At 56.3% G+C, this 26,620-nt stretch overlaps 1 long non-coding RNA gene and 2 gene segments (V, D, J or C); all 3 read left to right on the top strand.

Moving 5' to 3' along the window:
- LOC103544849 (immunoglobulin heavy constant gamma 1-like) overlaps positions 1-1,652 on the top strand; it is a 149,212-nt gene extending 147,560 nt beyond the window's left edge. The window contains 1 exon segment of the C gene segment in view: positions 346-1,652. Within this exon segment, the coding sequence occupies positions 346-429 (84 nt within the window).
- LOC103546061 (immunoglobulin gamma-1 heavy chain-like) overlaps positions 1-22,563 on the top strand; it is a 170,847-nt gene extending 148,284 nt beyond the window's left edge. Inside the window, 4 exon segments of the C gene segment in view lie at positions 20,938-21,231; positions 21,518-21,553; positions 21,684-22,010; positions 22,086-22,563. Of these exon segments, the coding sequence occupies positions 21,138-21,231; positions 21,518-21,553; positions 21,684-22,010; positions 22,086-22,414 (786 nt within the window).
- A 1,441-nt stretch (positions 22,564-24,004) lies between these two features.
- On the top strand, positions 24,005-25,774 carry LOC139079246 (uncharacterized). The gene is made up of 2 exons (XR_011532683.1): positions 24,005-24,136; positions 24,578-25,774. It is a non-coding gene; the product is annotated as an uncharacterized lncRNA (long non-coding RNA).
- The last annotated feature ends 846 nt before the right edge of the window (positions 25,775-26,620 follow it).

Genomic DNA, 26,620 nt, shown 5'->3' with positions numbered 1-26,620 from the left:
TCTAAGACTTCACTTTCCTAACACGTTCCCATCGCTGTATCCTCCCTGTCCCCTCGCTGTCCCCACCATGTCCCCATGTCATCCTCCCCTCGACCCCCCACCGTCACGTGGCCCGGGTGCAGGGCAGGCAGGCCCTGGCGGAGGCCGGCGTTGGGTCCAGGCCACGCTTCCCTGGCCGCCGCCGTGCCCGGTGCAGGGCAGGCAGGCCCTGGCGGAGGCCGGCGTTGGGCCAGCCGCCACCCCTGGCCCGCCCACCGTCACGTTGCCCGGGTGCAGGGCAGGCAGGCCCTGGCGGAGGCCGGCGTTGGGTCCAGGCCACGCTCACCCCTGGCCCGCCTGCTGCAGGTGAAATGGATCTTCTCCTCGGTGGTGGAGCTGAAGCGGACGATCGTCCCCGACTACAGGAACATGATCGGGCGAGGGGTCTAGGGCCGTTCCTCCTGGGCAGACGTCCAGGGCCGCCCCAGACCCCAGACAGCATCCGGGTCCCTCAGGTCATGCTGCTCAGCTGCTGTGCAGACCTGCTCCTCTGCTTCTGACCTCGCCAAACGCTGACCTACTGCCCTGTGACCTCATGGCCACCTCTACCCCTACCTCGCCCTCGGGCCTTGGAGCCACCACAGGCTGCATCCTGCCCCCTGACCCCCAGTGGACAATCGAGTGGACAGCAGCTGTAACCAAGCGGGGCTAATGGATTCCCACAGGCCCAGCCACAGCAGCCACTAAGAGCTGCCGGACCTGTGTGGACGCTGAGGCCTCGGGGCCGAACATCCCTCACCAGGACGGCCACAGGTCGGTGTGTCAGTCACCAGGGAGGAGGTGGAGGACCAGCCTTCCCATGGCCACCTGGGCAGGGTTGGGCCTGCATGCGAACCGCATGATGCCATGCTCTAGGACATGGGGTCCCAAGAGGAGACGCCCGGTTTCAGATCCTTGAGTGGGAGCATCTGCCATCAAGGCCCAGAGACCCAGGGGCCATCATCAACCAGCAGGGAAGCTTCTGGGTGTGCCCCTCATAGTCACTCAGATCACCACCACCTAAGGAGACTGCTAGGAGGAGGACCTGCGCCCATGGCCGTGGCAGGAGCCCTGGGGGGTGGGGGCGGCACCACCTGGGGAGGGTCAGTGTCAGACCAGATGGCTTCCTGGGGAGGAGCCTAGTGACTAGCTCACCAAGGGGGCGGGATCGGGATATGGCCTTGATGGACAGAAGTGGAAGAGGGCCAGGAGAGCAGGGCAGCAGGCACTCCGTCCTGTGCTCGGCAGGGCCTGTGTCACGATCCACAGGAACTCCAGGTTGCTCCACGGGGCACAGGGAAGAGACGAGACCACCAAGGAGAGAACCGAGGCCTCAGGGAGCCGGGCCAGGTGGACCCAACCAGACCCCCGACCTCACCAACCCAGGAACCAGTGCCCCCTCACGACTCTGAACAAAGGGCAAGTCAGCATCTCTGGACGGGGAGGACATGGATGAGCACAGGAAGCAGAGGCGGCCCCGCCCCACCTGCCAGGTCCCTGCACAGAGAGACGGCTCAAAGGAAAGCCCACAGTGGGAGCTTGGATAGCTTTTCTCCTTCTTGAAGTTTCTATAGCCCCTGGATTGTCTTTACAGTTTCTTTTTCTAGAACAACAATAAAATACCTGGAAAATTCCTTAACTGCCTATGTTGATGCCACATGGAACCCACAGCCTGGCCGAGTCATGCATCGGGGCTCTGTCCACACCCTCACAGCTCCATGACCTTCCAGTCCTCCCTCCCCTCCTGCCCTCGGCTCTCCAGCCCCTGGGCTTCCGAGGGTGAGGAGGGCGGCCCGGAAACAGTGTGATGAGGAGAGAGGGGGTACACGGGCCTTGTGGGGAGCAGGACCAGCCCGGGCCCCGGCAGGAGGAGCGTCCAGCACTGGCCCAGGCCAGAAGCAGGACCACGTGTGGGGTGTGTATTAGTCAGCATGGGCGGCTGTAACTCACATATTCAGGAGGCGGGACACCCCAGATCAGGGCGTCAGCAGGGGATTCTCCTGAGGCCACTCTCTGGGACGTGTAGACGGCCTCTTCTCCCCGTGTCCTCACATCGTCCTCCATCTGTGAGTGTCTGCATCCTGACCCCTCTTCTTATAAGGACCCCAATCCTATTGGATCAGGGCCCACCCCATTGTAACTTATTACCCCTTGAAGGACCCTAGCTCCACATACAGCCACATTCTGAGGACCTAGGGTCAGGGCTTCAAGATTGGAATTTGGACGACACAATTCGGCTCAAAACAAGGAGTTGGTTCCAGGAACACACACGCACAGCGCCCTGTCCCGCATGCTCAGCAATCGATTACCTGGGTCCCTCTCGCTGCCTCCCACCCCGAGTCTCTGCTCATGCTGTTCCCTTCTCCCAGTGTCCCTTCCCTGTATGCACCCGGCAAACTCTTACAGACCCTTCTCTTAGCTCTGCGCCCCAGGCCTCCTTTCTCAGTCTTCCCTAATGCTCCAAGCAGAACGCTCCCCACCACCCAGGGCCTGGTCTGTGCCGGCCTCTCTTACTCAGTATCCCCCTGCGTCCATCTCCACAGGAGCCCTGCAGTCCTGCAGGGAAGTCTGGTCCCTCCTCCAGGCATCCACATTCATTTGCCAGACTCCTGCTCTCGAGACCTGGGGACCCAGCCCAGGACCCAGCACAGAAGTGGACTGGGGGAGGTTCCATGGTGCAGCTTGGTCTCTGCATTGGCATAGCTTTGGGTTGGTGAGCCAACCTTACCATCCCTGGGCCCTTTTCACGTGTAGGCTACAGAATGCTAGGCCAGGGGAAAGAGACAAACAAGCCGGGGGTCCAGCCACAGCCAGTGTCGGAAGAGCCAGACAAGGTCAGGTGCCATCAGCATCAGGCAACACAATGACAGACCCAGGAGGGCACAGAGGACAGGCCTGGTAGACACACCTGCTCTCAGGCAGCGGGCTCCCAGCTCCCTGTGCGTGTCCTCATCCGGGAGCAAGTCAGTGACTGTCCGCATACTCCCCGCCCCACCCCTCCGTGGCATGCTGCCCCGGGGGATGAGGATGCTCATGACACCATGGACACCCGCCTGGGCCAAAGGCTGTGCACGGGAGTGCTCATTGCATGGACCATGATGGCTCTGTCCCTCAGCCCTGAGAATGACATGTTCCAGAAAGGGTCTGCTCCTTTGCGCTGTATCCTAGAGCAGAGAAGCTCCAGCCAAACTGCAGCAGACGTGGCTGTGAGAGAAAAATAAGCCCAGGAGGCTGCAGCCCCTTCATCTGGGGGGTGTGTTATCACAGCACAGCCTGGCACAGCTGGCTGACACGGTCATCACCAAAATGCTACTACTTGAGTGAAACTCGAAAGCGAGCATCAAATGTAACAACCACGTCGGACGTGCACACAGTGTCTTGACATTAGAGTTTTCAGAGGCGATTAGTCAAGGTTCTCAAGAGAAACAGAACCATCAGGAGATGGATAAAGATAGAGAGAAGGTGGTGATGAAGATAGACAGACAGGCAAAGACACGCAGATAGGGTCATGGCGAGGGCTACAGCCAGATACACATCCACACAGATGCCGGTGAGAGAGATTCCATTCAGGGAACTGGCTCCTGGGCTTGTAGGGGGCTTTGCTGGCAAGTCTGAAATCCATAGAGCAGGCCAGCAAGTGGAATCCTCAGGCAGGAGTTGAGGCGGCCATCTTGAGGCAGAATTCCTTCTCGTCCAGGAAACCTTGTTTTTTGTTCTTAAGGCCTTCAACTGATTGGATGAGTTCCACCCAGATTATGGAGGCTCATCTGCTTTACCTAAAATGTGCTGAGTGCAGATGTTAACCATATACACACACCTGCACAGCAGCACCTGGACTAGCGTCTGATAACCAGCCAGGGGCGGGCACAGAAGACTGACCATGACAGGGACCTGCTATTACTTTGTGCACCCTTTGTACAACACCCTGCAAAGCTGGGGTCACTGTCACAACCTTACCATTGAAGAAACTTCGGAATTACAGAGCCTGCGGCCCCATGCCAGCAGGGAGGGTGTCACGGCTGGTACCCATGTCTTCTGACCCCAAGGTGCTTCCCACTGCCTCTTAGAAATGGCAAACACCCTCCTGATCTGATTCCTGCCCTCGGGGACAGGCCACCCGAGGTGGTGCCTCCAACCTGGAGAGGCTCAGAGAGAACAGAAGCCCTGCAGGATCTGCAAGGGTGCCGTCCACTGGTCGGTTGGAAACCCATGCACCACAGGCACTCTGCCCTCACCGGGAGCCATTGAGCGCCCCATGCTGAGGGGTCAATGTGGCCTCTGTCCTCAAGGAAGTGAGAAACCAGCGCAGAGGCAGAAGTAGGTAAATCATCCTGCAAACAATGAAGTAAGGACAGCGTGATGAGTGCAGTGAGGGGAAAGTGCTGGGAGCTGAGAGGCCACACAACCAAAGGGACTGAGGGGGGATTTCCGGGGGAGCAGCTGACGCAGAGTCTGGAGGAATGGGGTGGCTGGCATCCCCCAGCTCTGCTCCTCAGCACCAGGTCACCTGAGCCCCCGCCACGGGCACAGAACTTCCTGGACCCAGGATACGTGGGCCCATGTGGGAGAAGACATTTGAGACATGTTAAAGGACTGATTTTAAATCATGGTGTGCTCACCAGGCTCATGTAGACAGATAATGAACAATTTCAAAAACTTTATTGAACTCAGCAATTAAGGGCTTATAAGGAGTTCTAAGTAGAATTCAAACTACCTCGTGGATGTAGTGGAACCAAGAATGCTAAAGGACCTTGTGAATAGAGCCATTTTCAAATGCATCTGATTTGTCCTCCTGAGAGAGGGAGGAGTCAACCATCCTTCCAAGAAGAGCGTTCCCATGGCCTTGATTCTCTACAATGGGCAGAGTTGTAAAATAGCCCAAAGATGGTGGAAAGGGCGGAGCCCCCACCACTCACATCACCTGGGGGGGCGGGACAGTGTCTTGCTTCCCACTGAAGACAGAAGTCACCTTTGGTCCATTTCAAAGTCTGTCCCAATATTGCCTACAAACATGCAACTGACAACGTGTCCAGAATATGCAGGGAACTCCTGCAAATCAATTACAGAAACCACACAGTTCCGTAGAGAAATGGCCAAGAGCATTGAACAGGCGTCTCCCGGAAGACATCCAAATAGCCTGAAACCAAGGGAAAGGACGCTGAGCCACGCTGGTTATAAGGCAATGAGAATGAAAACCACGTGAGAGAAAGCAGTTCCGATTCCCAGGTCGGGGAGCAGCTTGCACCAGACGAAGCCCCTGCGGACGCAACTGTGAACTCGGGAAACTGTGCAAAGCGGCAACGGTGTGAAGGCGCTGGGGAACGGCCAAGGAGGCAGACGCTGGACAGGCTCTCCCCTCGAAAGCTTTGTCGGAAGGTGCTCCCGCCTCCACGCGACAGGTGCAAGTGGAACACAGCTGACGCTGCAGCCGTCCCGGAGAGGGGTCAGGTCACAGGACTCAGGGCTGCATCTCAAGAGCAGCTGGCAAGGCAGGGTGATGTGCATAAAAGGGGGAGCCACAGCAGGGGAACCCCAAAACCTGCCTGTAACCTCTGCTCTAGTGCTGGGCTAGCCCCATAACGGCCTGTGTAGGGAGCCCCACAGGGCCCTGCCAAAACACCAGCTGGGAGGTCAGGACACCTGCCAGGATTTGAGCTCCAGCCACCACACGGCAGGCAGACAAGGAGTCTGAGGCCCGTCGAGCCAACGGCCTCCTGACGTCAGAACCAGCACTATTCTAGGCCGAGGACCTCAGATGGCAGCAGCGAAACTTCCTCCTCCCGACAGGAGCCAGCCCTCCCCGATGGGAAGGAGGACGAGGGGGCAGGCTGGGACCTGCGAGGGGAGGCCGGGTCCAGGCCCCTCAGGAGGAGCCGGCCATCTGCTGAGGGAGCTGGCAGGCCCCAGGCAGCCCTCGGCCCTGCTCGGACACGGCCAGGCGGGGTCTCAGCCTCATCATCACCACCCTCGGGTCTCCTTCCCACTGGCCGGCTGGCCGCTCCTCCAGACAAGCAGATACCCCACAGCCAGGGAGTAGGGCAGGTCTGAGTCTGCCCAAAAGTGGGGTTTTGGGCGGGAGCACACAGTCCGCACAGCCAGGGGCCGGGTACCACAGCCTGAAGGACCAGAACCGGGGACCCACCGGGACAGAGGCTGAGGGCCAGACCCTTCGGAACTGAGTCCAGAGCGGCCATCTGTGCAGACTACACTGGGCCTCCCGTTCGGGAAGACAACCTACTGAAGTTATCAGGGGTGGACGCCAGGGACAGATACCCCTTCCCTGAGCTCCTTCCATGCTTCTAGAATGTTCTTTCCTCACGGGGCCGTGGGCTCAGATGCAGGCGATCCTCGTGTTTCTTCCAGGTGGTCTTGGGGGTGAGATGTGACTGGACCTCAGGGTACTGTTCGCCCCACACCTCCAGGGATGACTTTGGTCAACACGGAAGGTTCTGGAAGGACTGGGACAAGACTCTCACTGTGAAGCTCCCCTAGTGCATGACTCCGAGAGGGTTGCGTGGTCTGGAGACCAGAGGACCCCCTCTACCTGTCTCGACCATACCACTCAGCCCAAAAGGCAGGACCTGGCAGCGGATGTTCTGAGATCCAGGGACAGTGGGCCAGGCCGAGAAACGGTCAGGACGCAGCGGTCGCCCTGCACCTGTTGCTGGACAGAGGGCCTGGGGTTCAGGAGTGGGACGTGCATGCCCAGCACACCCGGGGTCACAGCAGAAAGCTGCAAAGATCTCAGTTACAGAGGAGGGGCCTTAATTTTGTGCGTACTTTTATAAGCCCAAGATAAGCGTTTGTTTCCGTTCTTACTCAAATGCCCTCAACCTCCTGCTCAGTTGGGACAAGGTCCGGTCTGGGCGCTGATGAGTACTATGGGCCAGCCGTGGTCATCCCACGGGCCGCAGACTGCATGCGTGGCCTGGGGGTTACTTAAAAATAAGGATGCGCTGCCCACCCCACTTCCCACACGTGCACACAGCAGTCTTCAGGAGTCTCTCCAGGGGGGCCTGGCGCACTGGAGATTCACGCTGCCCGGCGGTCCTCACAGACACACCTGTTCAGAAAACATCACCTTAGAGATCGTGGCGAGAGACTGAGCACACGAACGGACAGCAGCCAGACTGCTCACAAGCACGGAACCGTGACCACCACCTGCAGCCACCCAGGCAGCCGAACACTCGCCGTGGGGACCGGGCAGCAGCGGCCTGCTCTCTGCGCTCAGACCTGCAGGACGTCAGGCCTCGGTCTCCAGGACAGCCCGGGAGTGAACAGCCACCCGTGCATCGCCCCAAACCTCCGGGCCTGGTCAGTGACTGCCGGCTTCACTGATTTCGTCCCCACTACGGATTTAGGATGGACCAGAGAAAGCCCAATGCGCTCCCAGCAACCACGGATACCGTGCCTCCCCAGGACCCCATCAGGTGCCCCCAAGCCACCTTTTTCCTATAAAGAAGCTTTCTATACGTAGAAAACATTTTAACGTATCAGCATATACATGACGTAACATGTATTACATGTGTACGTTATAGACACGTCTAGGATATACGATACACGCACACAGTAACAGCTCACATGTGCGCATGTAACAGCACAGCAAAGTCTCCCCCGCTCCCTCCCGCCCCGGCTCCCTGGCTGCAGGAGCTGCAAATAATCAGACTTGGTTTTTCCCCTTAGCATTGTCTTCATTTCCACAGTGTTTTAGGAGACATGAGGTCTTGTGACAATAGCTCACAATTGTGGTCACAAACAGGCACAAATACATCTGGGGACCTGGACACAGCAAGGACATAGAGGAAGCTGGTGAGCGTCCAGCATTAGGAGGAGCCGGGCAAGGGTGGAGAGGTGGTTCGCCTGAGTAATTAGCAGAGAAGTGGAGACCAAGGCCCCCCAGGGCCCCCAGAGCAGCAGGGGAGCAGGGAGCTCCCTCCCAGGGACGGCAGAGCCTGACCTTGGGAGATGGACGTTGACCATGGCCCTGCCTGCACCTCCTCGTCCTTATGGACACATTATACACTTGAGACTGCACGCGCCTCATTTAGGTACCCACAACCACACCACGAAGAGAATCGGTGCGCTTCCTTGAGATTTGGAGCGAGGGGCCTGCCAGGAGTCCTTGGCGCGCGCTGGGCGGGATGGAGCAGCCGCCTGCATCCGAACATCAGGAGCTTCCCCGGGACCCCAACCTGGGCGACTCAGGAAGACAGGGTGGGCTCCTCCTGGCCGCACCCCCAGCTCCCCTTACGAGTCCATACATGTCCGGGCCCCTGGGAGCGTCAGTCCCCCTGAAATGCCTGCAGGGGTCATGCTCCTCCATCCACCCAGAGCAATCAGGAAAGGGGCTCCCGCAAGCAGACCTCCCAGGCGGAGCTGGCATGGCTGAGCTGGCCTGGTGCCCATGGAAGCAGCAGAGAGGGGCCACGGCGGGAATGAGAGCTAGTGGGCCGAGGCTCACGACAGCCATCGGCTCTGAGGTGGCCTCTGCAGTGGCCTGCAGTGAGGGTGAGAATGGAGGCAAGGCTGGGGGTGGGGCAGATGCTGTCCAGACAGGTCAGGTGAGGTGAGGTGAGGTGAGGAATGAGGGCTGCGAGATCTAGGGCGGGCCGGGAGTCTTATCTCTGCTCGGCAGGGCGTGCAGAGACGCATGACGCCTCGACTCTAACATCCCCATTCAGGACAGGGCCAGAGGAAGTCTTCTGTGAACACCTTCAAAGCATCTCTTTGCTCTGTGACCACAGGGCGACTGTTCCTGAAAGCCAGCCCCAGAGCCCCACTCGACAGGTCACAGCATCTCAGCACGAGTTCACAGCCTCACCGGCTTTCCCACAAGAAAGGGTTTGTCTGAAAGAATGGGACCTTCAGAGCCGGATAGGGACATGTGTGTGGATCCTGATAAAGCCCAGTGGTTTGAATGCCCAAATTGCGTGATTGTGCCCTCTCCCACCAAAGCAGCCAGCCCCCTACGTGGATCTGGGGATGGCAGTGGCCTGGTGCCTGAAAACCCTGTCATGATCCCAAGAAGGACTGCTCATCCTCCACACCAGCCCCACCGCCATAACCAGGGGCAGACAGCACGGGGAGCAGGAGGGGTACCGAGCACCCCAACTCAATACTCCGTGTGCTGATTTGTCTTGCCAGAACCCTGGGCATAGCAGGGGGACCTGGACTCTATGGGCCTAAGACCCACTAGCCAGGACACTGTCAGAGGTTTTGTCACACACTTTAACATTGGTGATGATGAAGAAAGGAAATGTAATAAGAAAAGTCAATATTGGGGGGAATATGAAGAAGTCATTTAGTTTAAAACAAATTCAGCCTGACCTTGTTTTTCCAGAAAGGCCTGACGTGACCTGTTGAGCATGCATTGTCCATCTGCCGTAAACATGGGCAATGACCCAAAGCCAAGAATGATGCCCTTAAAGTCAGGGATTACGCCTCACGCCCATATCAGCATTTCTTTCTGGACAAGCATTTCTTCCCAGAAGCTAAGAATTCATTTCTGATCTGCTGTGCTCATCTAGTGACCACTGACCTGTTGTGCTAGGAAAGCGTCTCGTGACTGTAGTATGAGGGATATTCCTGTCCTGTGTGATGTATGTCCCTTGTTCCAGCATGGCATATAACCGTTCTGTACACCCTGCTTCTTCAGAACGCTACCTTCATTGGGGATGGTCACTCTCCTGGGTTATAGACCTCAAAACTGGCTCATATAATACACTCACCCCAATTTGATTTATGGATTGATGATGGATTCTTTGCATTGACATTTCTTGGTGTATTCAGCAGGATTTCAGAGAATCCCTCATGAGACCACCTGGAATCTACTTTGCACCTGTGTTTGGTACAAGCAGGGGCCCATTCTACCACACCCCCCACCTAGCTTCACTGCATTCTTTGCGTGCCCCTGGTGAGTTCTCCTGAAACCCAGCCCTCCTTATTTTAAGCCAATCATCCAGAGTTTTATATGAGCTGTTTTGTGCCTTAAGACTAAGTGTCTCAAGGAAGCTGTCAGTACATTTCCTAGGAAAGAGAAACCTAGGGAGAATGTCCTAGGTGAGGGGACCATAGGGAGAGCTTTGGAGTGAATGGGGCAGGCTGATCTTCTAATTTGGCTTTAAATTGGAAAGAATTGTATCTATAATTCTCAAAAAAAAAACTGTTTGATAGAGAAATGAGTGTCCAAACTTGTTCAGCTCAAGAGAAGGGACACCAGCTCTTTCCAGCAAAAGTTGTTCTCAGGGGACTGAGAACCTAACGGCAGTGTCAGAGGATTAATCCTCATGACGCATCGCCGTCCCACAGGGAACTCCATTGTGATCATTCACATTAATTAATTCAAGGCCCCTCCAGGGATGCACACATAAGGATTGAGTATCCGACGCTCCGAGCACCCGCAGCAGGTTTAGTGTATGGCAGAAGAAACCGAGGCACGTAAGAGGGTGTTCAAGACCTTTTTAGGAAGTGACACTCACAAACAGCTCATTTCTGAGCCACCACACTGTCCCCAGAAATTGCTCAGACTTTGCAGTAAAACAGAACTAAAATTAAAATAGAAGTCATGCCTCTAAGAGCCCGCCATTCCCAAATGGGCAGCCTCCCCTTGGAACTCCGGCTGGCTTCGTGCTGACACTGGCAAGTGCTTAACAAAATAGGAATAACTGTAAATGGCTGGCCAGATAACTCGGGATAATTAAAATTACAGTGGCCACGTTGGGGCTCCTTTGAGTGTTTAGAACTCGTCTTTTTCACAGCAGGTTTAAGAGCCATGGAACAGGGAAATCTTTAATCTTTAAAGAGTTAAGCGTGTCACCTTCTGGCACCATTGCTCAAAAATTAAGGTTCTAGAAGCTGTAAACATTTACAAAGAACGGCAAATCATACTGACCTTGTTTTGTGTCCTGGGGGCTTCACTCGATAATCTTCGGGTTAGGGGCCCCAAATTGTGGTCAAACAAAAATACAGTTGCACCCCATTTTGCAGTCAGAAGTCGTCAGACAGAAGTGCGGGTTGCACTCTGTTTGTGGCTAAGGGTCCAGTCAAACCGCCACCAGCCTCACGGGAATTACATTGGCCATTAGGAGGAACGTTCCAATTAGATGAGAACTTGAAAAAAATGCGCTTGAAAGCAAAGACTTCAATGAGCCAGCCCTGATTGCCCAGCTGTTAAAGCTCAGCACTCACCACTTCTGCGGCCGAGGTCCACTTTCTGGCCACAGAACCACACCACCCGTCTGTCAGTTGCCATGCTGTGATGGTGGCCCACATAGAAGAACTAGAATGACTTACAACTAAGACAGAAAAACATGCACTGGGGCTTGGGGAGGACCAAAACACAGGAAGATTGCCGACAGATGTTAACGCAGGACAGATCCCTCCCCACAAAAAAAAAAAAAAAAAAGCAAAGACTTCAAAATTCCAAAATAACCTTCTTGAAAGTTTTGTTGCAAAAAGCTAATAAAAAATCAAGTTAGAAGAGGGACCTAAAAGAAAAGTCAGTTAGGTCATGGCTTTACGAACACCCCCATGATGAAGGAGGGCCAGCAGGAGCCCCTCCAGAGTTAGCAAGATGGGGACAGATTTTGCGGGAGACTGCAAGGTGAAACATTAATAGTGTTCAATGTTGCCGGGCATACCTACTGTTTGTCCCAGCTGAAACCTGATAAGCTATTTGAAAGGATTTTATTGAAATTTGGCCAAACTGGAAGCTGATATTCAGAGCCTGATAGGAATTTTTTTACAGGCATTCTTCCCTAAGTTAAAATAAAACTAAGCACCCAGAGTGAAATAACCAAACTAGGGATGATGCACTTGGACAGGTAGACCAACGTATAGTGGTGTTTAAGTTGCAACCCAAATTCTGAGGAATTAAGAGCAACTGTGCTTAACTTACAAATCTTTGCAAAACTGGAAATGCAACTCTAGAGGCAGTTCAGATTCCACCAATTTCCTTTATCTCAAAAAGCTTGCAAACCTTACCAGGAACTGTTATCAAGCCCATCACCAATTCCTAAGACTGACGGAGAAAAAAGGAAAATCAAGAGTAAAACAGCTATAGATGTGCTCTTGCCCAACATCTATCATCTTAAGTGTCTTCTCCACAAATATTACTAGAAAAAGCTGAAAAAATGTTGGATTCAATTATTCTTTCATAACTAGTAAGCTTTGTATTACTATACCTGATTCATAGAAGTAATTTTAAAACAATACCTGTGGAGTCTCTGTGTATGTGTGTCTATATGTGTGTGTGTGTGTGTGTTACATATGTGTGAGAGTTTTACCTCCAGATGATATAACTTCTAAAAGAGCTCTGTTTAATTAGCTTAAAGTAAGTGCTTATATGCATATCATGGAAACTAACTCAAATGTCTTTCACGTTAACATGGTTTTAAACCAATCTTTGGGAAAAGAAAGCTTGTTTAAGTTTGTCAGTTTGATTGAAATAAACATGCCTCCACAGCAACCAGCGTTAGGTATGATACAAACATGTTGTCCTTACAAAATTTGTCAGCATAAAAATACCTTAGAATAATAGCTGAGTTTGCCTAATGTCTCACAAATTTTGTAGGCCATCTGAATATAATTATTGGGAACAAGGAAACTAAATAGATGTGAAGAAGACAAAAGTGTTTTGGTGAAATATTAACAATAATTCTGTGTTTTGGTGTATGTACTTAGGATATCTTCAAAACATTTTGGTAACTAGAAATCATAGAATTTTGATAAACTAAATGATAAAATGTATTGAGTATCTAGGTCATTTCCACATAGAATACAATATTAGATGTTAATTACTAAACATAGATTTCTCTACCTTTGGCTTCTTATTTCAGAGAAACTAGAAAAATACTTGGGATTATTCATAAACATGCTTTGTGTGATGCTGAGAAATTTTCTACGAGAAAGCACCTGTTTCTAGACAGTATTTGTGGGTCTACCAATACATAGGATGCCAATACACAAAAGTAAGTTTAGCAAGATGTATGTTTTCAGTAAAGACGATACAAAGCATGGAAATATTTTTGTTTGTTTTGGTAGGAAACATAAATTTGTCCTAACGTACTAGGAAGGAGGAAAGAAGGCATGGGACAAATTCTGAATGAAAAAGCCAAGTCATAGAAGGTTTGTGGAAAAGGAACCCCAAGGAAAGAGTCTTGTGCAAGGTCAACATGGCTATGAGTAAAATGAATTTAATTAAGTGGATACATTTTAATATCAAAAGTAAGCTGGTGCAAAAATTAGCATTTTGGTTTTTTCTTTCTATTAAAAGGATACTTTTCTTGTGCTTCCACTCTACTCTTCATAAAGAGACTGTGAAAGGTTTTTCTTTACTTTTGAGCAATGTACCAGAAGGGCAGGATTTTATGTCTAATTAAAATGAGTTTCCTGCATTGTTTCTGTCAGATCTTTTATCACAGCAGCTAACGATTTCCTTACAGCTTTCTAATTTTCCGTATTTGCCTGAAAATCTTTAATTGCCACCATGTTTAAATGGACAACTAAGCATTGTTTCACAGTGCCCTATGACCCTAGTTGACCAAGTATTTTTAAAGCATTTGCTATTTTTGACAAGCATCTCCGAAATTCAAATCCTAAATGAAGTCTTTCTTTTGACCTTAAAGTAGCTTTGAGAATCACTGGCAGGCCCATAGGACTTCTCAAAGAACTTATTCTGTCTTCCTGTACAGAGGGAAATACTAAACTAATTAGGCTTGTTTGGTATGTTAAATTACATGGGAAGCATTTTCAAGTCAGTGATGCTAAGCCTCCTTTATGAAAATGGTTGCTTGCATATATGTTGTTAATATAAGTGTCTTAGAAATTACATGAAATTTACGAAAAAATTTTCTACTCTCGGTAAGTGTTATCACTTGTAATTCTAGTCGCTATCTTAACTCTGTCACCTGGCATCCAAAACCACAGGAGGAAAACAGCAACAACTGTATTTCATTATCTAATCTGGTTTCCAGATGGGTCTGTCTTAGGAGATGAGCAGAGACATTACCAGGCTGGACACCCTGTACAGCCTCGAGAATTCACACTTCCTCCTAACTCACCTAACCCAGTAAGGATTTCCTTCTACAGCCTCAAGAAATTACCAGAGAAGGAAAGAAACAAACATGGCAACAAAAAGAGAGAATTTTTTACAGGACCATGCAGACGTGCTTCAGGCCTGATAAGCAATGCACAGTGCCTATTGGAGCACAAGTGCCACTGCTCCAGAATAAGCATCAATTAGCCATTGAGCATGGGAAAACATGATGTCATGGGGAAAAAAACTTTTAGAAACTTTCTCCCACAGTGGCTCATAAAGCCTATGCTTGTGCAATATACACAAAGTATAATCCTGGGAAACCACTTCCTGGGTCACAAAGCCACTTTCCCCTTCCTAAGGGACCCTCGGAGGTATGGCCATTGGACTTTGTTCAGATGCCACCATCTCAAGGATGTAAATGTCTCAGTGATGATCTGTGCGATCTCACACTGGGTTAAGGCTTTTCCTTGCAGAAGAGCAATGGCCTTAACAGTAGATAAATTATTGTTGGAAAGGGTAGTTCTTGTTTGGGGAATTCCTACCGAGTTATACAGTGACTGGGTAAGTCATTTTGCAAGACAAATAATGAAACCTACTTGCGACATTTGGCCAAATAATGCAACATTTTAACTAATAGAACAATCAAAACTCGATTGGAAAAGCTTTCAGAAGCATTTCATCTCTCATAGCCAAAAGCTCTTCCGCTAGAGCTCCTCAATCTTAGATCTACACATTTTGGTAAAAATCAGCTGTCTCATTTTGAAACAATAAGAAGATGACCTATGCAATTACAATTAATACATACCTCTGTTTATACCTGTTAATATATACCTCTATGCTTGTCCACTATTTACCCCCAGTGCACAAAACTGGGCAAGATAATGGGATAAAAGCCCAGCACTGAGGGACATGATGGACCAGGGCAGGCCGCAACCACCCTGGCACCGAGGGACAATATTTAGATCATCAATGCTTTCTACCAAAACATTGTCGATCAAAGGGGGAAAATAATGAATAAATGAAGAGCAATAGCAAGGGTTAATATATTGAGGTACAGGAGGAATCTATTTGTTTTACAACTCATTTAGCATGAGCTTGTCTTTCTAGAACAGCCTGATGTGGCCTGTCAAGCATGCATTGTACATCTGCTGCAAACATTCACAATGTCCCAAAGGCGAGAATGATGCCCTTAAAATTATCCTCCCCCATATTGGCATTTCTTTATGGGTAAGCATTTCTTCCCAGAAACTAAGGATTAGTTACTAACCGACCCTGCTCATCTTTTGACCACTAACTTGCTGTGCTAGGAAAGCATCTCGTGACTGTGTCAAAGGGATATTCCTGTCAAATGTGATGTATGTTGCTTTGTTCCAAGACAGTATAGAACCGCTCTGTACACCCCACTTCTTCAAAGTGCTCCCTTCTTTTGTGAAGGTTGTTGTCCGGGCTATATAGTCCTCAGATTGGCTCATTTAATAAACTCACCCCACTTTTGATTTATACACTGACTGTGGATTATTTGCATCAACAGTTCCTGACTAGAAATTATGGAGATGAACATGCTCCTAAAGCAACTACAGCAATGCTAACAACTTGCAGAGCTGGTGACCAGTTGCCCATGTTGTGAACTGAGGGTGGCCTGTTGTACGTGGGACAGGTGGCAGAACCACGTGGGCACCATGGAGGCTGAGCTGAGCTGGAGGAGCAGGGAGTGTGCGGTGGTTTATCACGAATTCTTTCTTGGAGGGACCAGAGGGCACTCCCTTCACCAAGGCTGCGGCCGATGACATTTTGCAAAGTGGCCACAGCAACATTCCCAGGACCACAGGCTCCTCCATCACCTGGCCCTGCCCCATGCAGAGGTTCACTTACCTCACCAGACCCCAGGGTACCTATGTGACTGACTCCATGGGGACAGGGCCACTGAGGGACCACCACTGGGTCTCTGAGAGCAGGACCTAAGGAGACAGGGCTCCTCCTGGGAGTCAGGCCTGGGCACCACTCAGCGTGGGGAATCCCCACAGAAAGATCAGGAAGACAGAGGGGAACAAGGGCTCCCGCCCAGCCCAGGCACTGGACTCCAGGCGGAGCCTTCCAGCCCCTCGCTGATGAGAGTGGAGCAGAGAGGAGCGCCCCCGCCCACAGAGCCTGGTGCTGCCTGCAGGCCACCAACACAGGAGCAAACCAGCGAATAGCTGCTAGGAATAGCTGCAGAAGCCACCTGCTGTGGGGCGGCCCACAGCACACCCATGAACCACCGGAACGATATGGGACCCGGACGTGGGCGCTGCTGTGAAAAACCCCAGCTGTGGAAAGTGGCATGAGGACCTGCCAGCAGGGGAGGTGCAGGGACCCGGAGGAGACCATTGGAGGACGTGGGTGGCTCTGGGGACACCGTTGGCCAAAGGGTGCTGCAGACAGCAGTGGGCAGGAGGGCCAACTCCCCTCCTACATCTAAGGGCACCTCCTAAAACGTTCACTTCCTAGAGCCTTGGACTCTGCTCTCGGCCCACCTAAGGAGCCACAGCATAAGCCCCTGTCCATTAACCTTTGGAAAGAGCCATGCCCACCCTTGCATCTAGTCACTTTCCTGGCCCCTGGCAATTCTAGGGTGGGGACCACCATGCCCCCAGGGATCCCCAATTCAAGGCCTAACATGGAAGAGACAGGATGGCCCAGAGGTGCACACCAAGGCTTGGGTGAGTCGTGGCACTATAAGATGCAAGACACTGAGGGTCCGTGTCCCCCACACACAGACAGCTGGGTCCTGGCCCACACACGGGAGGACAAGGACAGCACACTGTCTCTCAGATGGAGGAGACCTTTGGGTCCCAGTGACCACCGTGGACTCTGTCCTTGCACATAGACTTCTGTCTGTCCCCAGAGGACAGCTGTGCCTCGAAGGATAGCTTATCTCAGACCCTGGGTGCTACCACCCTTGGGTCAGAGATCCGGCCACAGATGGAGCCAGAGAGGGAGGGAGGGAAGAGGCAGGGACCCAGAGGAAGACGGCTTTCTACTCAGAGGGCTGTCCTGGCAGGAGAACAGGATGAGGCCGTGGGCTGGGCTGCAGGCTGTGAGCAGGTCAGCCTGTGTCCACACTGCACGCTGACCGGGGCAGGGGGAGGTTTCGTCTGGGGTGTGGGGACCAGATGGCTCAGGTGAGAGGCCTGGGTGCCCCTGCCTGCGGCAGGGGCCATCAGGCACAACTCCTGTGGGAGCCAGAAGGTGAAGAACAACACACACGCCCAGGCTTCCTGCGCTCTCCCCTGGGTCCTGGGCACCTGTGTCCCACGCACCCACCTGAGGCAGCCTTGGCCACATCTGTACTCCCCCCAGGCTCTCTAAGACAGAAACCACCCAGAAGAAAAGGGAACTTCAGGAAGCAAGCGGTGCCCCCTGGTTTCAGTCCCGTTCTTAGTCTTTGCAGGGCTGTCGGGAGGGCGTTCCCACCTCTGGGAACGAGCTATGAACTCCTAGGAGCGGCCAGTGGAGACAGGGCTCAGGGTTGCAAGGAGCGATATGTGCCCGGGGCCAGAGCAGGGGCGTGGGGGGAGCTCCTCGGAGACCCAGGCTGGGCTGTGCAGGAGCCGCCTCCACGGCCCCGACCCTCGGTGAGTGGGGTCCCCACGGAGCAGGGGGAAGGGAGTGGAGTGGAGGCCGTGAAACTGGTCACAAGAGCTCCAGAGAGCCTAGACACCTAGGGACGACTCTGAGGGGCTCGAGCAGCTGAGCCAGCACGGGGCAGGGCAGGCTGCCCACAGGCCACGATGCCAACCCAACACTGGCCTCAGGGAGCCACCGGCAGGGCGCAACCATACCAACAGGGCTGGACACACCAGAGGCCATGGACGTCAACTGGGTGGGAGGATGCAGAGCCTTCGAGGAACATGATGGCCTGGAGGCCAGAAGCCTGAGGGCTGCGCTTGGCCAGCTGTGCTGAGGGCAGGACCAGCCAGGAGCTGAGCTGCTGCAGCACGGACGCCAGGATGGACAGATGGGTTTGAGCACAGAGAGGGGGCTGGCTCAGACAGGGTAGGAAAAGGACCTCTAGGTGGCCTAAGGGTCCTGTCCAGGCCAAGGAGCTGGCTCGAGATCCAGGGCAGGGCCTAAAGGGACAGTCGCAGGGTCCTGGGCTACGACTGGGACCAAGGGCAGCAGGTGAGCCAGGAGCAGAGCCTGAGGGGCCAGCGGGGACTCCCGGTGCTCAGAACTCAGATCGCACAGGGCTGGGCAGGAGCTCAGCAGCTACAGGCAGGCATCGGGAGCCAGGCAGTGAGGGTCTGATCTGGAGCACAAACCGGGGCTGCAAGGCAGGGAGCTGGGGGATGAGGGCAGGCTGCCCCAGCAATGGAGGGAGCACAATCCCGAGGGGGCTTCCGAGGGCAGTGTGGCGCAAGGAGAGGGCAAGGCCCGGCTGGGGCCAGGAGCTCCTCCAGGAGGGGACCACAACAGGCTGGGGCTCTGCCAGGGGAGAGCTGGCCAGAGAAAGGATGGGCACCTGTGGCTCCAGGAGGCAAAGCCCAGTGCTGGGAAAGGAGTGTGGCCAGGATGGAGGGGAAACCTGGGCTGAGGGCACTGGGAGATGCAGGAGGGGCAGAGGCAGCCCTGGGCTGAGCTCAGGGACCTGAGCTGTGAAGAGGGGACCATACGACAGGAGGGGCAGAGAGATGCTATCGACCTGGAGCTCCAGGGTCAAGGGGCTGAGCAGCTACAGGTGAGCAAGGGCAGTCAGGAGAGCACAAGAGGCAAGGGTTTGCCCAGGAGGTCCGGGAAAGCAGACACAGCAGCGACAGGAGAACAGGACAGTTGGGAGTGCAGGAGGTGCAGGGGGCTGCCCAGGAACTCTGGGGGAGCAGGCAGAGCAGCTACAGGTGAGCAGGGGCAGGTGGGAGGGCTGGAGGGGCAGGGGGCTGCCCAGGAGCTCTTGGGGAGCAGGCATAGCAGCTATAGGCGAGCAGGGGCAGGTGGGAGGGCTGGAGGGGCAGGGGGCAGCCAAGGAGCTCCAGGGGAGCAGGCAGGGCAGCTACAGGTGAGCAGGGGCCGGTGGGAGGGCAGGAGGGGCAGGGGCTGCCCAGGAGCTCCAGGGGAGCAGGCAGAGCAGCTACAGGGGAGCAGGGGCAGGTGGGAGGGCTGGAGGGGCATGGGGCAGCCAAGGAGCTCTGGGGAAGCAGGCAGAGCAGCTAATGGTGAGCAGGGGCAGTTGGGAGGGCAGAAAGTGCAGGGGAATGCCCAGGAGCTCTGGGGGAGCAGGCAGAGCAGCTATAGGCGAGCAGGGGCAGGTGGGAGGGCTGGAGGGGCAGGGGGCAGCCAAGGAGCTCCAGGGGAGCAGGCAGGGCAGCTACAGGTGAGCAGGGGCAGGAGCGAGGGCTGGAGGGGCAGGGGGCTGCCCTGGCTCTTAGGGGAGGAAGGGCACTGGGCCTGAGTTATTCAGAGCCCTCAAGCGGTCAGACCTGAGCAGGCACAGGGAGCAGGGAGAGCTGCTGGCTAAGGGGCCTCAGGTGAGGCTGAGCAGGAGCAAGAGTGTGAGCTGCTGGAGTGGCCAGGTTGGTGCTCCTTGGAATGGATGGGGGACTCTGGGTAGGGATGTCTCTGGTGCTGAAGGTGCAGGGGGGCATCCCTGAGGAGATCCAGTGGGATGCAGTTCTTGTGTCCAGGGGCACCAGTCCTGTTCTGGTGCTTGTGAGGTCTTGGGACAGGAGGGGTAGACATGTGGAAGCAATGTAGGGTGACCCAGGGCAGTGGACCTGGCAGAGGGAAGAGCGAGCGGCTCCTTGGGGCCTGAGCCAGGGCTGCCAGCCTGGGGAGAGGCCTGGCAGGGCTCTGGAGCTGAGCAGACAGGACTCAGGGTCAGAAGGGACAGGCCGGGCCCGGACATGTGGGTAAAGGCTGCACCCAAGCCCGTACGGGGGCCTGGGGAGGCTGGCACCTAGAGAAGAGGAGCGCCGTTGGCAGTGCACAGCTCCCACCTGCGCCCAGGGGCCGGCTGTGCTGGGGAAGGACCACGGCTGGAGGAGGGCTCTGCAGTGAGCAAGGAGCTGGACAGGCCCAAGAGCAGGGAGGGCGGAGGGCAGGCGACGCTGGCAGAGAGGGGCCGGAGGTGAGCTCAGGAAGCCCCGCCAGGAGGACCTGAGGCGGGAGGGGGCCCAGAGGCAGATGCAGGAGGCTGGGCTGGGGCACACAGAGAAGGGAAGGGAGGGGGACAAGGAGACTCCCAGGGACGGGGTCCAGGACAGGGAAGGGATGGGGTTCAGGACAGGGATGGGGTCCAGGGCAAGGACACGTTCCAGAGCAAGGACAGTGTCAGGGCCGGGACGGGGACCAGGGCAGCGTCAGAGAGAAGGGCCCATGTTGCAGTGGCTGCAGAATTGACTCAAAAGACACGGGGCCTGGTGAGCAGAGACAGGCCGTGGTGAGGGCTGGGCGGAGGGCTGGGAGCTAACACAGGCATGTGGGGCAGAGGCCCACCACACCTGAGGAGGGGCCACTCACCCAGGGCCAGGCCAGGCTTAGTTGATAGGACAGAGGGCTTTGCGAACCAGCAAAAGCCCCCCGGGAGCAGCAGTCTCTGGTCAGGGCTCAGAGAGGGCCTCGGTCAGTCTGCCCACCCATTGGAGGCCTCAGCAAGTACAAGGGGACAGGGGCCTCGAAGGGACTCTAATCCAGGTGGTGATGCTGTGCTGACCGGGTGACCAGTCCAGAGCCCGTGGCTGCAGAGTCACCAGCCCAGGGGGACAGGGAGCCACGCAGGGCATTTAGTCTGAAGACTATCCGGAAGCACATAGGCGCTGGACTTAGCAGTGCTCAGGCCTGGGCACCTGACGCCCTCCCCGGACCCTCACAGGGGAAGGCCCTGGTGTAACATGCCTCCTCTCCTGCAGCCTCCACCACGGCCCCGAAGGTCTTCCCGCTGGCCTCGCACTCTGCGGCCACATCTGGCTCCACGGTGGCCCTGGGCTGCCTGGTCTCCAGCTACTTCCCAGAGCCGGTGACCGTGTCCTGGAACTCGGGCACGCTGACCAGCGGTGTGCACACCTTCCCGTCCGTCCTGCAGTCCTCGGGGCTCTACTCCCTCAGCAGCATGGTGACCGTGCCTGCCAGCAGCTTGAAGAGCCAGACCTACATCTGCAACGTAGCCCACCCGGCCAGCAGCACCAAGGTGGACAAGAAAATCGGTGAGAGGAGGGGCTGCAGGGAGGGCATTTCCTGCGAGACAGGCCAGGCTCTGCCCTCCTGCCTGGACCCCAGGACGGCGGGGGAGGCCTCCTGAGCAAAGGGAGGGGTCCTCTGGGTGTTTCTGCTATGCCCAGAGCAGGGGCAGGCTGGACAGCCTGGACCCAGCCCCTCGGGTCACGGTGGGGGCACACTGGTGTCAGAGCTCCCAAAACCTGGCCCTGATGTCAGCTCACCCCAAGGCCGCCTCCCTCCACCCTCGGTAACACCTATCTGTTCTCTCTGCAGTCATAAAAGAGTGTGGCGGCTGCCCCACATGCCCAGGTGAGTCAGCTGGGCTTCGGCCTCCACCCCCAGGAGGCGGCTGGAGCACAGGCGTGGCCCATAGGGGACAAGGGCTCAAGAGGAGGCCCACCCAAGTGCTGACCCCGCCCATTGCTATGTCTCCCCCCAGAATGTCTCCCAGTTGGGCCTTCCGTGTTCATCTTCCCCCCAAAACCCAAGGACGTCCTCATGATCTCCCGAACACCCACGGTCACCTGTGTGGTGGTGGACGTGGGTCACGACTTCCCCGATGTCCAGTTCAACTGGTACGTGGATGGAGTGGAGACGCACACAGCCACAACGGAGCCAAAGCAGGAACAGAACAACAGCACTTACCGCGTGGTCAGCATCCTCGCCATCCAGCACAAGGACTGGCTGTCCGGAAAGGAGTTCAAGTGTAAGGTCAACAACAAAGCCCTCCCAGCCCCTGTCCAGAAGACCGTCTCCAAGCCCACAGGTGAGGGCAGGGCAGATGGGCACGGGGAGGGTACCACCCAGGAGGGATGGTCTGTGCTGACTTCTGTGCCCACAGGGCAGCCCCGGGAGCCGCAGGTGTATGTCCTGGCCCCACACCGGGATGAGCTGTCCAAGAACAAGGTCAGCGTGACCTGCCTGGTCAAGGACTTCTACCCAACTGACATTGACATCGAGTGGAAGAGCAACGGGAAGCCAGAGCCGGAGACCAAGTACAGCACCACCCCAGCCCAGCTGGACAGCGACGGGTCCTACTTCCTGTACAGCAAGCTCACTGTGGAGACTAACAGGTGGCAGCAGGGAACGACATTCACGTGTGCGGTGATGCACGAGGCTCTCCACAATCACTACACGGAGAAATCCGTCTCCAAGTCTCCCGGTAAATGAGCCACACGCCCAGCAACCAGCAAGCCATCCCTCCCTCCCCGTGGGCTCTCCAGGTCCCACAAGGAGACCTGAGCCCCCACCCTGGTGTACATACCTCCCGGGCACCCAGCATGAAATAAAGCACCCAGCATGGCCCTGGGACCCTGCGACGCGGTCGTGGTTCTTTCTGAGGCAGAGCTCTGGCACTTGGCCAGGCCTGCAGGCAGCGGGGCAGCCAGGCTCCAAGGCCACATTGTCACTATTACAGGAGAGTGGGTCCCATTCGGATCAGACCCAGGGTGTGGGAACCTGTGCAGGCCGCCCAGGAGAGCAGGAGGGGCTGCCGAGCGGGCAAGGGCCTCGTCAGAGGCGGCAGCTCCTCTGGGCCGCCCTCCTGCCAGCAGCAGCTCGGGGCTGGAGGGTGGCCAGGGAACAGGAGAAGCCCCTCCAGAGCCATCAGGGAAATGCTCCTCCTCTGTAGGAGCCCGAGCTGTGGGACCATGGCCCATCCTTGTACCCCAGGATCCCTGTCCACTGGGTCAATTAAGAGCTCTGCCTGATGGCTCTGGCCCGCACGAGAGGCTTGCAGGCCCATGGTGTGGGGACAGGCCCTCCTTTGCCCTCTGGCACTCCAAGATCAGGCCCCCACCCTCCCTCAGGTGAGGCGGCTCTGCCTGACCTTGTCCTGCCTGGGGCCAGGCCTGTCCACTCAAGGGGACACTTCAGGTCCCCAAGGAGCCAAAGCAGGTGGCCTTGAGTGCCCAGGGAGGGACCGTCCCTGATGGCCATGTGGGCACTGAGCCCACAGCCATTGAAAACCAGCTCCTCTCACTGAGCAGTGCCAGCCCACACACCAGCTCCACACATCCTTACACCAGTGCACACAAGCACACACACACACAGAGCTGGCCTGACACACTGAGGCCTCACACAAGGGCAACCTGCACATGCCCAACAGAGCAAGGAGCGCGCTCTCCTAAACCCTCAGCCTGGACACGAGCTGGTCCCCACCCCTTCCCATGCCCCACGGGCTGCTCTGAGCTCGTCCTCACACTGACCACATGGCCAGCTCTGACAACTTGCCCTCTGCTTCCCCGGGGCACATACCCCCAGCCTAACACACAGAAACCCCACACGCAGCTGTCCCCAGCACTCCCACGGCTCAGGCACTAGGGACACATCCAATCCTGTCTCGGCCCTTCCCCGGGGCAGGGGCCAAGCTGCCCACAGGCTCTGCTGACCCTCCCGTCCTCGGGGCCTGGTCCCCAGGAGAGAGGAGGCAGGGCCTGAGCCTCCATCCTGCAGGGTTTGGGTGCCTTCTGCCTAGAGGGCCCAGCAGAAGGCAGAGTAGAGGAGATGGTTGGTCCCCCACTGGCCTGGCTGAGACCTGGGTCAGGGGTGACTGGCCAAGACTTGGGGTCCCAGCTGGAGGACAGAGGGGTTGAGCTTGGTGCCCAGAGACTGACCTCAGGACCCGCTGGCCCAGCCCAGCTGAGGGATCCAACTTGCCCTGCCCACTCTGCCACTGAGAGAGTCCCCACCCCGCAGGCCCCACTGACCCTGCCCAGCCCCCTCGGGCAGGCACAGCACTGACCACCCGCTCCCTGTGCAGAGATGGTCCTGGACGAGAGCTGTGCCGAGACCCAGGACGGGGAGCTGGACGGGCTGTGGACCACCATTTCCATCTTCATCACGCTCTTCCTGCTCAGCGTGTGCTACAGCGCCACCGTCACCCTCTACAAGGTGGGCCAGGCTGTCCCCACATCGTCCCTTCTCTGTCACCATGCTGTCCCCACACTGTCCTCACCATGTCCCCACTCTGTCATCTTGCTACCTCATCACTATACCCCCCATCTCCAAATTGACACTTGGCTGTTCCAACATTATCTCCACACTGTCCTTCACTGTCCCTATGCTGTCCCCCCAACTGTGCCCTCACTGTTCACTGTCTACTCTGTCTCCTCTTTGTCCCCACCATGTCCCCTTGCTGTCCCCCTGTGACCCCCCACCGTCACGTGGCCCGGGTGCAGGGAAGGCAGGCCCTGGCGGAGGCCGGCGTTGGGTCCAGGCCATGCTCACCCCTGGCCCGCCCACCGTCACGTGGCCCGGGTGCAGGGAAGGCAGGCCCTGGCGGAGGCCGGCGTTGGGTCCAGGCCACGCTCACCCCTGGCCCGCCCGCTGCAGGTGAAATGGATCTTCTCCTCGGTGGTGGAGCTGAAGCGGACGATCGTCCCCGACTACAGGAACATGATCGGGCAGGCAGCCTAGGGCCACTCCACCTGGGCGGGTGTCCATGGCCGCCCCAGACTGTAGATGGCATCCACGTCCAGCCGTTCATGCTGCTCAGCCGCCATGCAGACCTGCTCCTCTGCTTCTGACCTCACCAAATGCTGACCTACTGCCCTGTGACCTCATGGCCACCACTACCTGCACCTCGCCTTCTGGCCTCAAGCCACCGGAGGCTGCATCCTGCCCCCTGACGCCCAGTGGAGAACAGAGGAGACGGCAGTTGTAACCCTGAGGAGAGCTACTGGAAGCCCATAGGCCCACGTACAGCAGCCATTAAGAGTTGATGGGGCCATGTGGACACTGCAGCATTGGGGCGGAGAATCCCTCACCAGGACTGCCCCAGGTTGGCATGTCGGTCACCATGGACGATGTGGAGGGCCGGCCTTCCCATGTCCGTCTGGGCAGGGACAGGCCAGCATGCAAACAGCATCTCTGCCAGGCTCCAGGACGCAGGGTGCCGGAAGGAGACACCTGGTTTCAGATCCTGGAGTGGGAGCATCTGCCCCAGGCCCCGGAGGCCTCGGGGCCATCGTCCACCAGCAGGGAAGCTTCCGGGTGTGCCCCTCACGGTCACTCAGATCACGGCCACCTGAGTAGACTGCTGGAAGAGGGCCTGCGCCCACAACCGCAGCAGGACCCCTGGAGGGTGGAGGTGGCATCACCTGGGAAGAGTCCATATCTGGCCAGAGGGCCTCCTGGGGAGGGGCCCGAGTCCCCTTCCACAGGAACTCCGAGTTGCTCCACGGGGCAGGGAGGAGAGACAAGACCACCGAGGAGAGAGCTGGGGCCTCAGGGAACCAGGCAGGGGGACCGAGCCAGACCCCTGACCTCACCGCCCCGGGAACCAGTGCCCCCTCACGTCTCTGAGCAAAGGGCAAGTCAGCGTCTCTGGACGGGGAGGACACGGCTGCCCACAGGAAGCAGAGGCGGCCCCACCCCGCCTGCTAGGGCCCTGCAGAGAGACGGCTCAAAGGAAAACCCACAGTGGGAGCTTGGGTAGCTTGTCTCCTTCTTGAAGTTTCTATAGCCCATCGATTGTCTTTACAGTTTCTTTTTCTAAAACAACAATAAAATACCCTGAAAATTCCATAACTGCCTATGTTGACGCCTCGTGGAACCCACAGCCTGGCCGAGTCGTGCATCGGGGCTCCCTCCACACCCTCACAGCTCCATGACCTTCCAGCCCTCCCTCCACTCCTGCCCTCGGCTCTCCAGCCCCCGAGGTTCCCTGGGTGAGGAGGGCGGCCCGGAAACAATGTGATGAGGAGGGAGGGGGTACACGGGCCTTGTGGGGAGCAGGACCAGCCCGGGCCCGGGCAGGAGGAGCGTCCAGCACTGGCCCAGGCCAGAGGCAGGACCGCGTGTGGCGTGTGTACTAGTCAGCACGGGCGGCTGTAACGACCCAGCCTGGGCGGCTTGAACACCAGACATTTGTCCTCACACTTTCTGGAGGCGGGACACCCCAGATCAGGGCGGCAGCAGGGGATTCTCCTGAGGCCACTCACTGGGGCGTGTAGATGGCCTCTTCTCCCCCAGTCCTCACATCGTCCTCCGTCTGTGAGTGTCGGGGTCCTGACCCCTCTTCTTATAAGGACCCCAATCCTATTGGATCAGGGCCCACGCTATGGATCCCGTTGTAACTTATTACCCCTTGAAGGACCCTAGCTCCAGATACAGCCACATTCTGAGGTCCTGGGGTCAGGGCTTCAAGATTGGAATTTGGACGACACAATTAAGCCCCAAACAGGGGCATCGGTCCCAACACACACACACATACACGCACAGTGCCCTGTCCCGCACGCTCAGCTATCGATTACCTGGGTCCCTCACGCTGCCTCCCACCCAGAGTCTCTGCTCATGCTGTTCCCTTCTCCCGGGGTCCCTTCCCTCTACACACCCCGCAAACTCCTACACACCCTTCTCTTAGCTCTGAGCTCC

This window comes from Equus przewalskii, chromosome 25 (assembly GCF_037783145.1).
Source record: "Equus przewalskii isolate Varuska chromosome 25, EquPr2, whole genome shotgun sequence".
Classification (NCBI taxonomy): domain Eukaryota; kingdom Metazoa; phylum Chordata; class Mammalia; order Perissodactyla; family Equidae; genus Equus; species Equus przewalskii.
The sequence above is the reverse complement of the archived record's forward strand: the minus strand, read 5'-3'. Positions and strand labels throughout refer to the sequence as shown.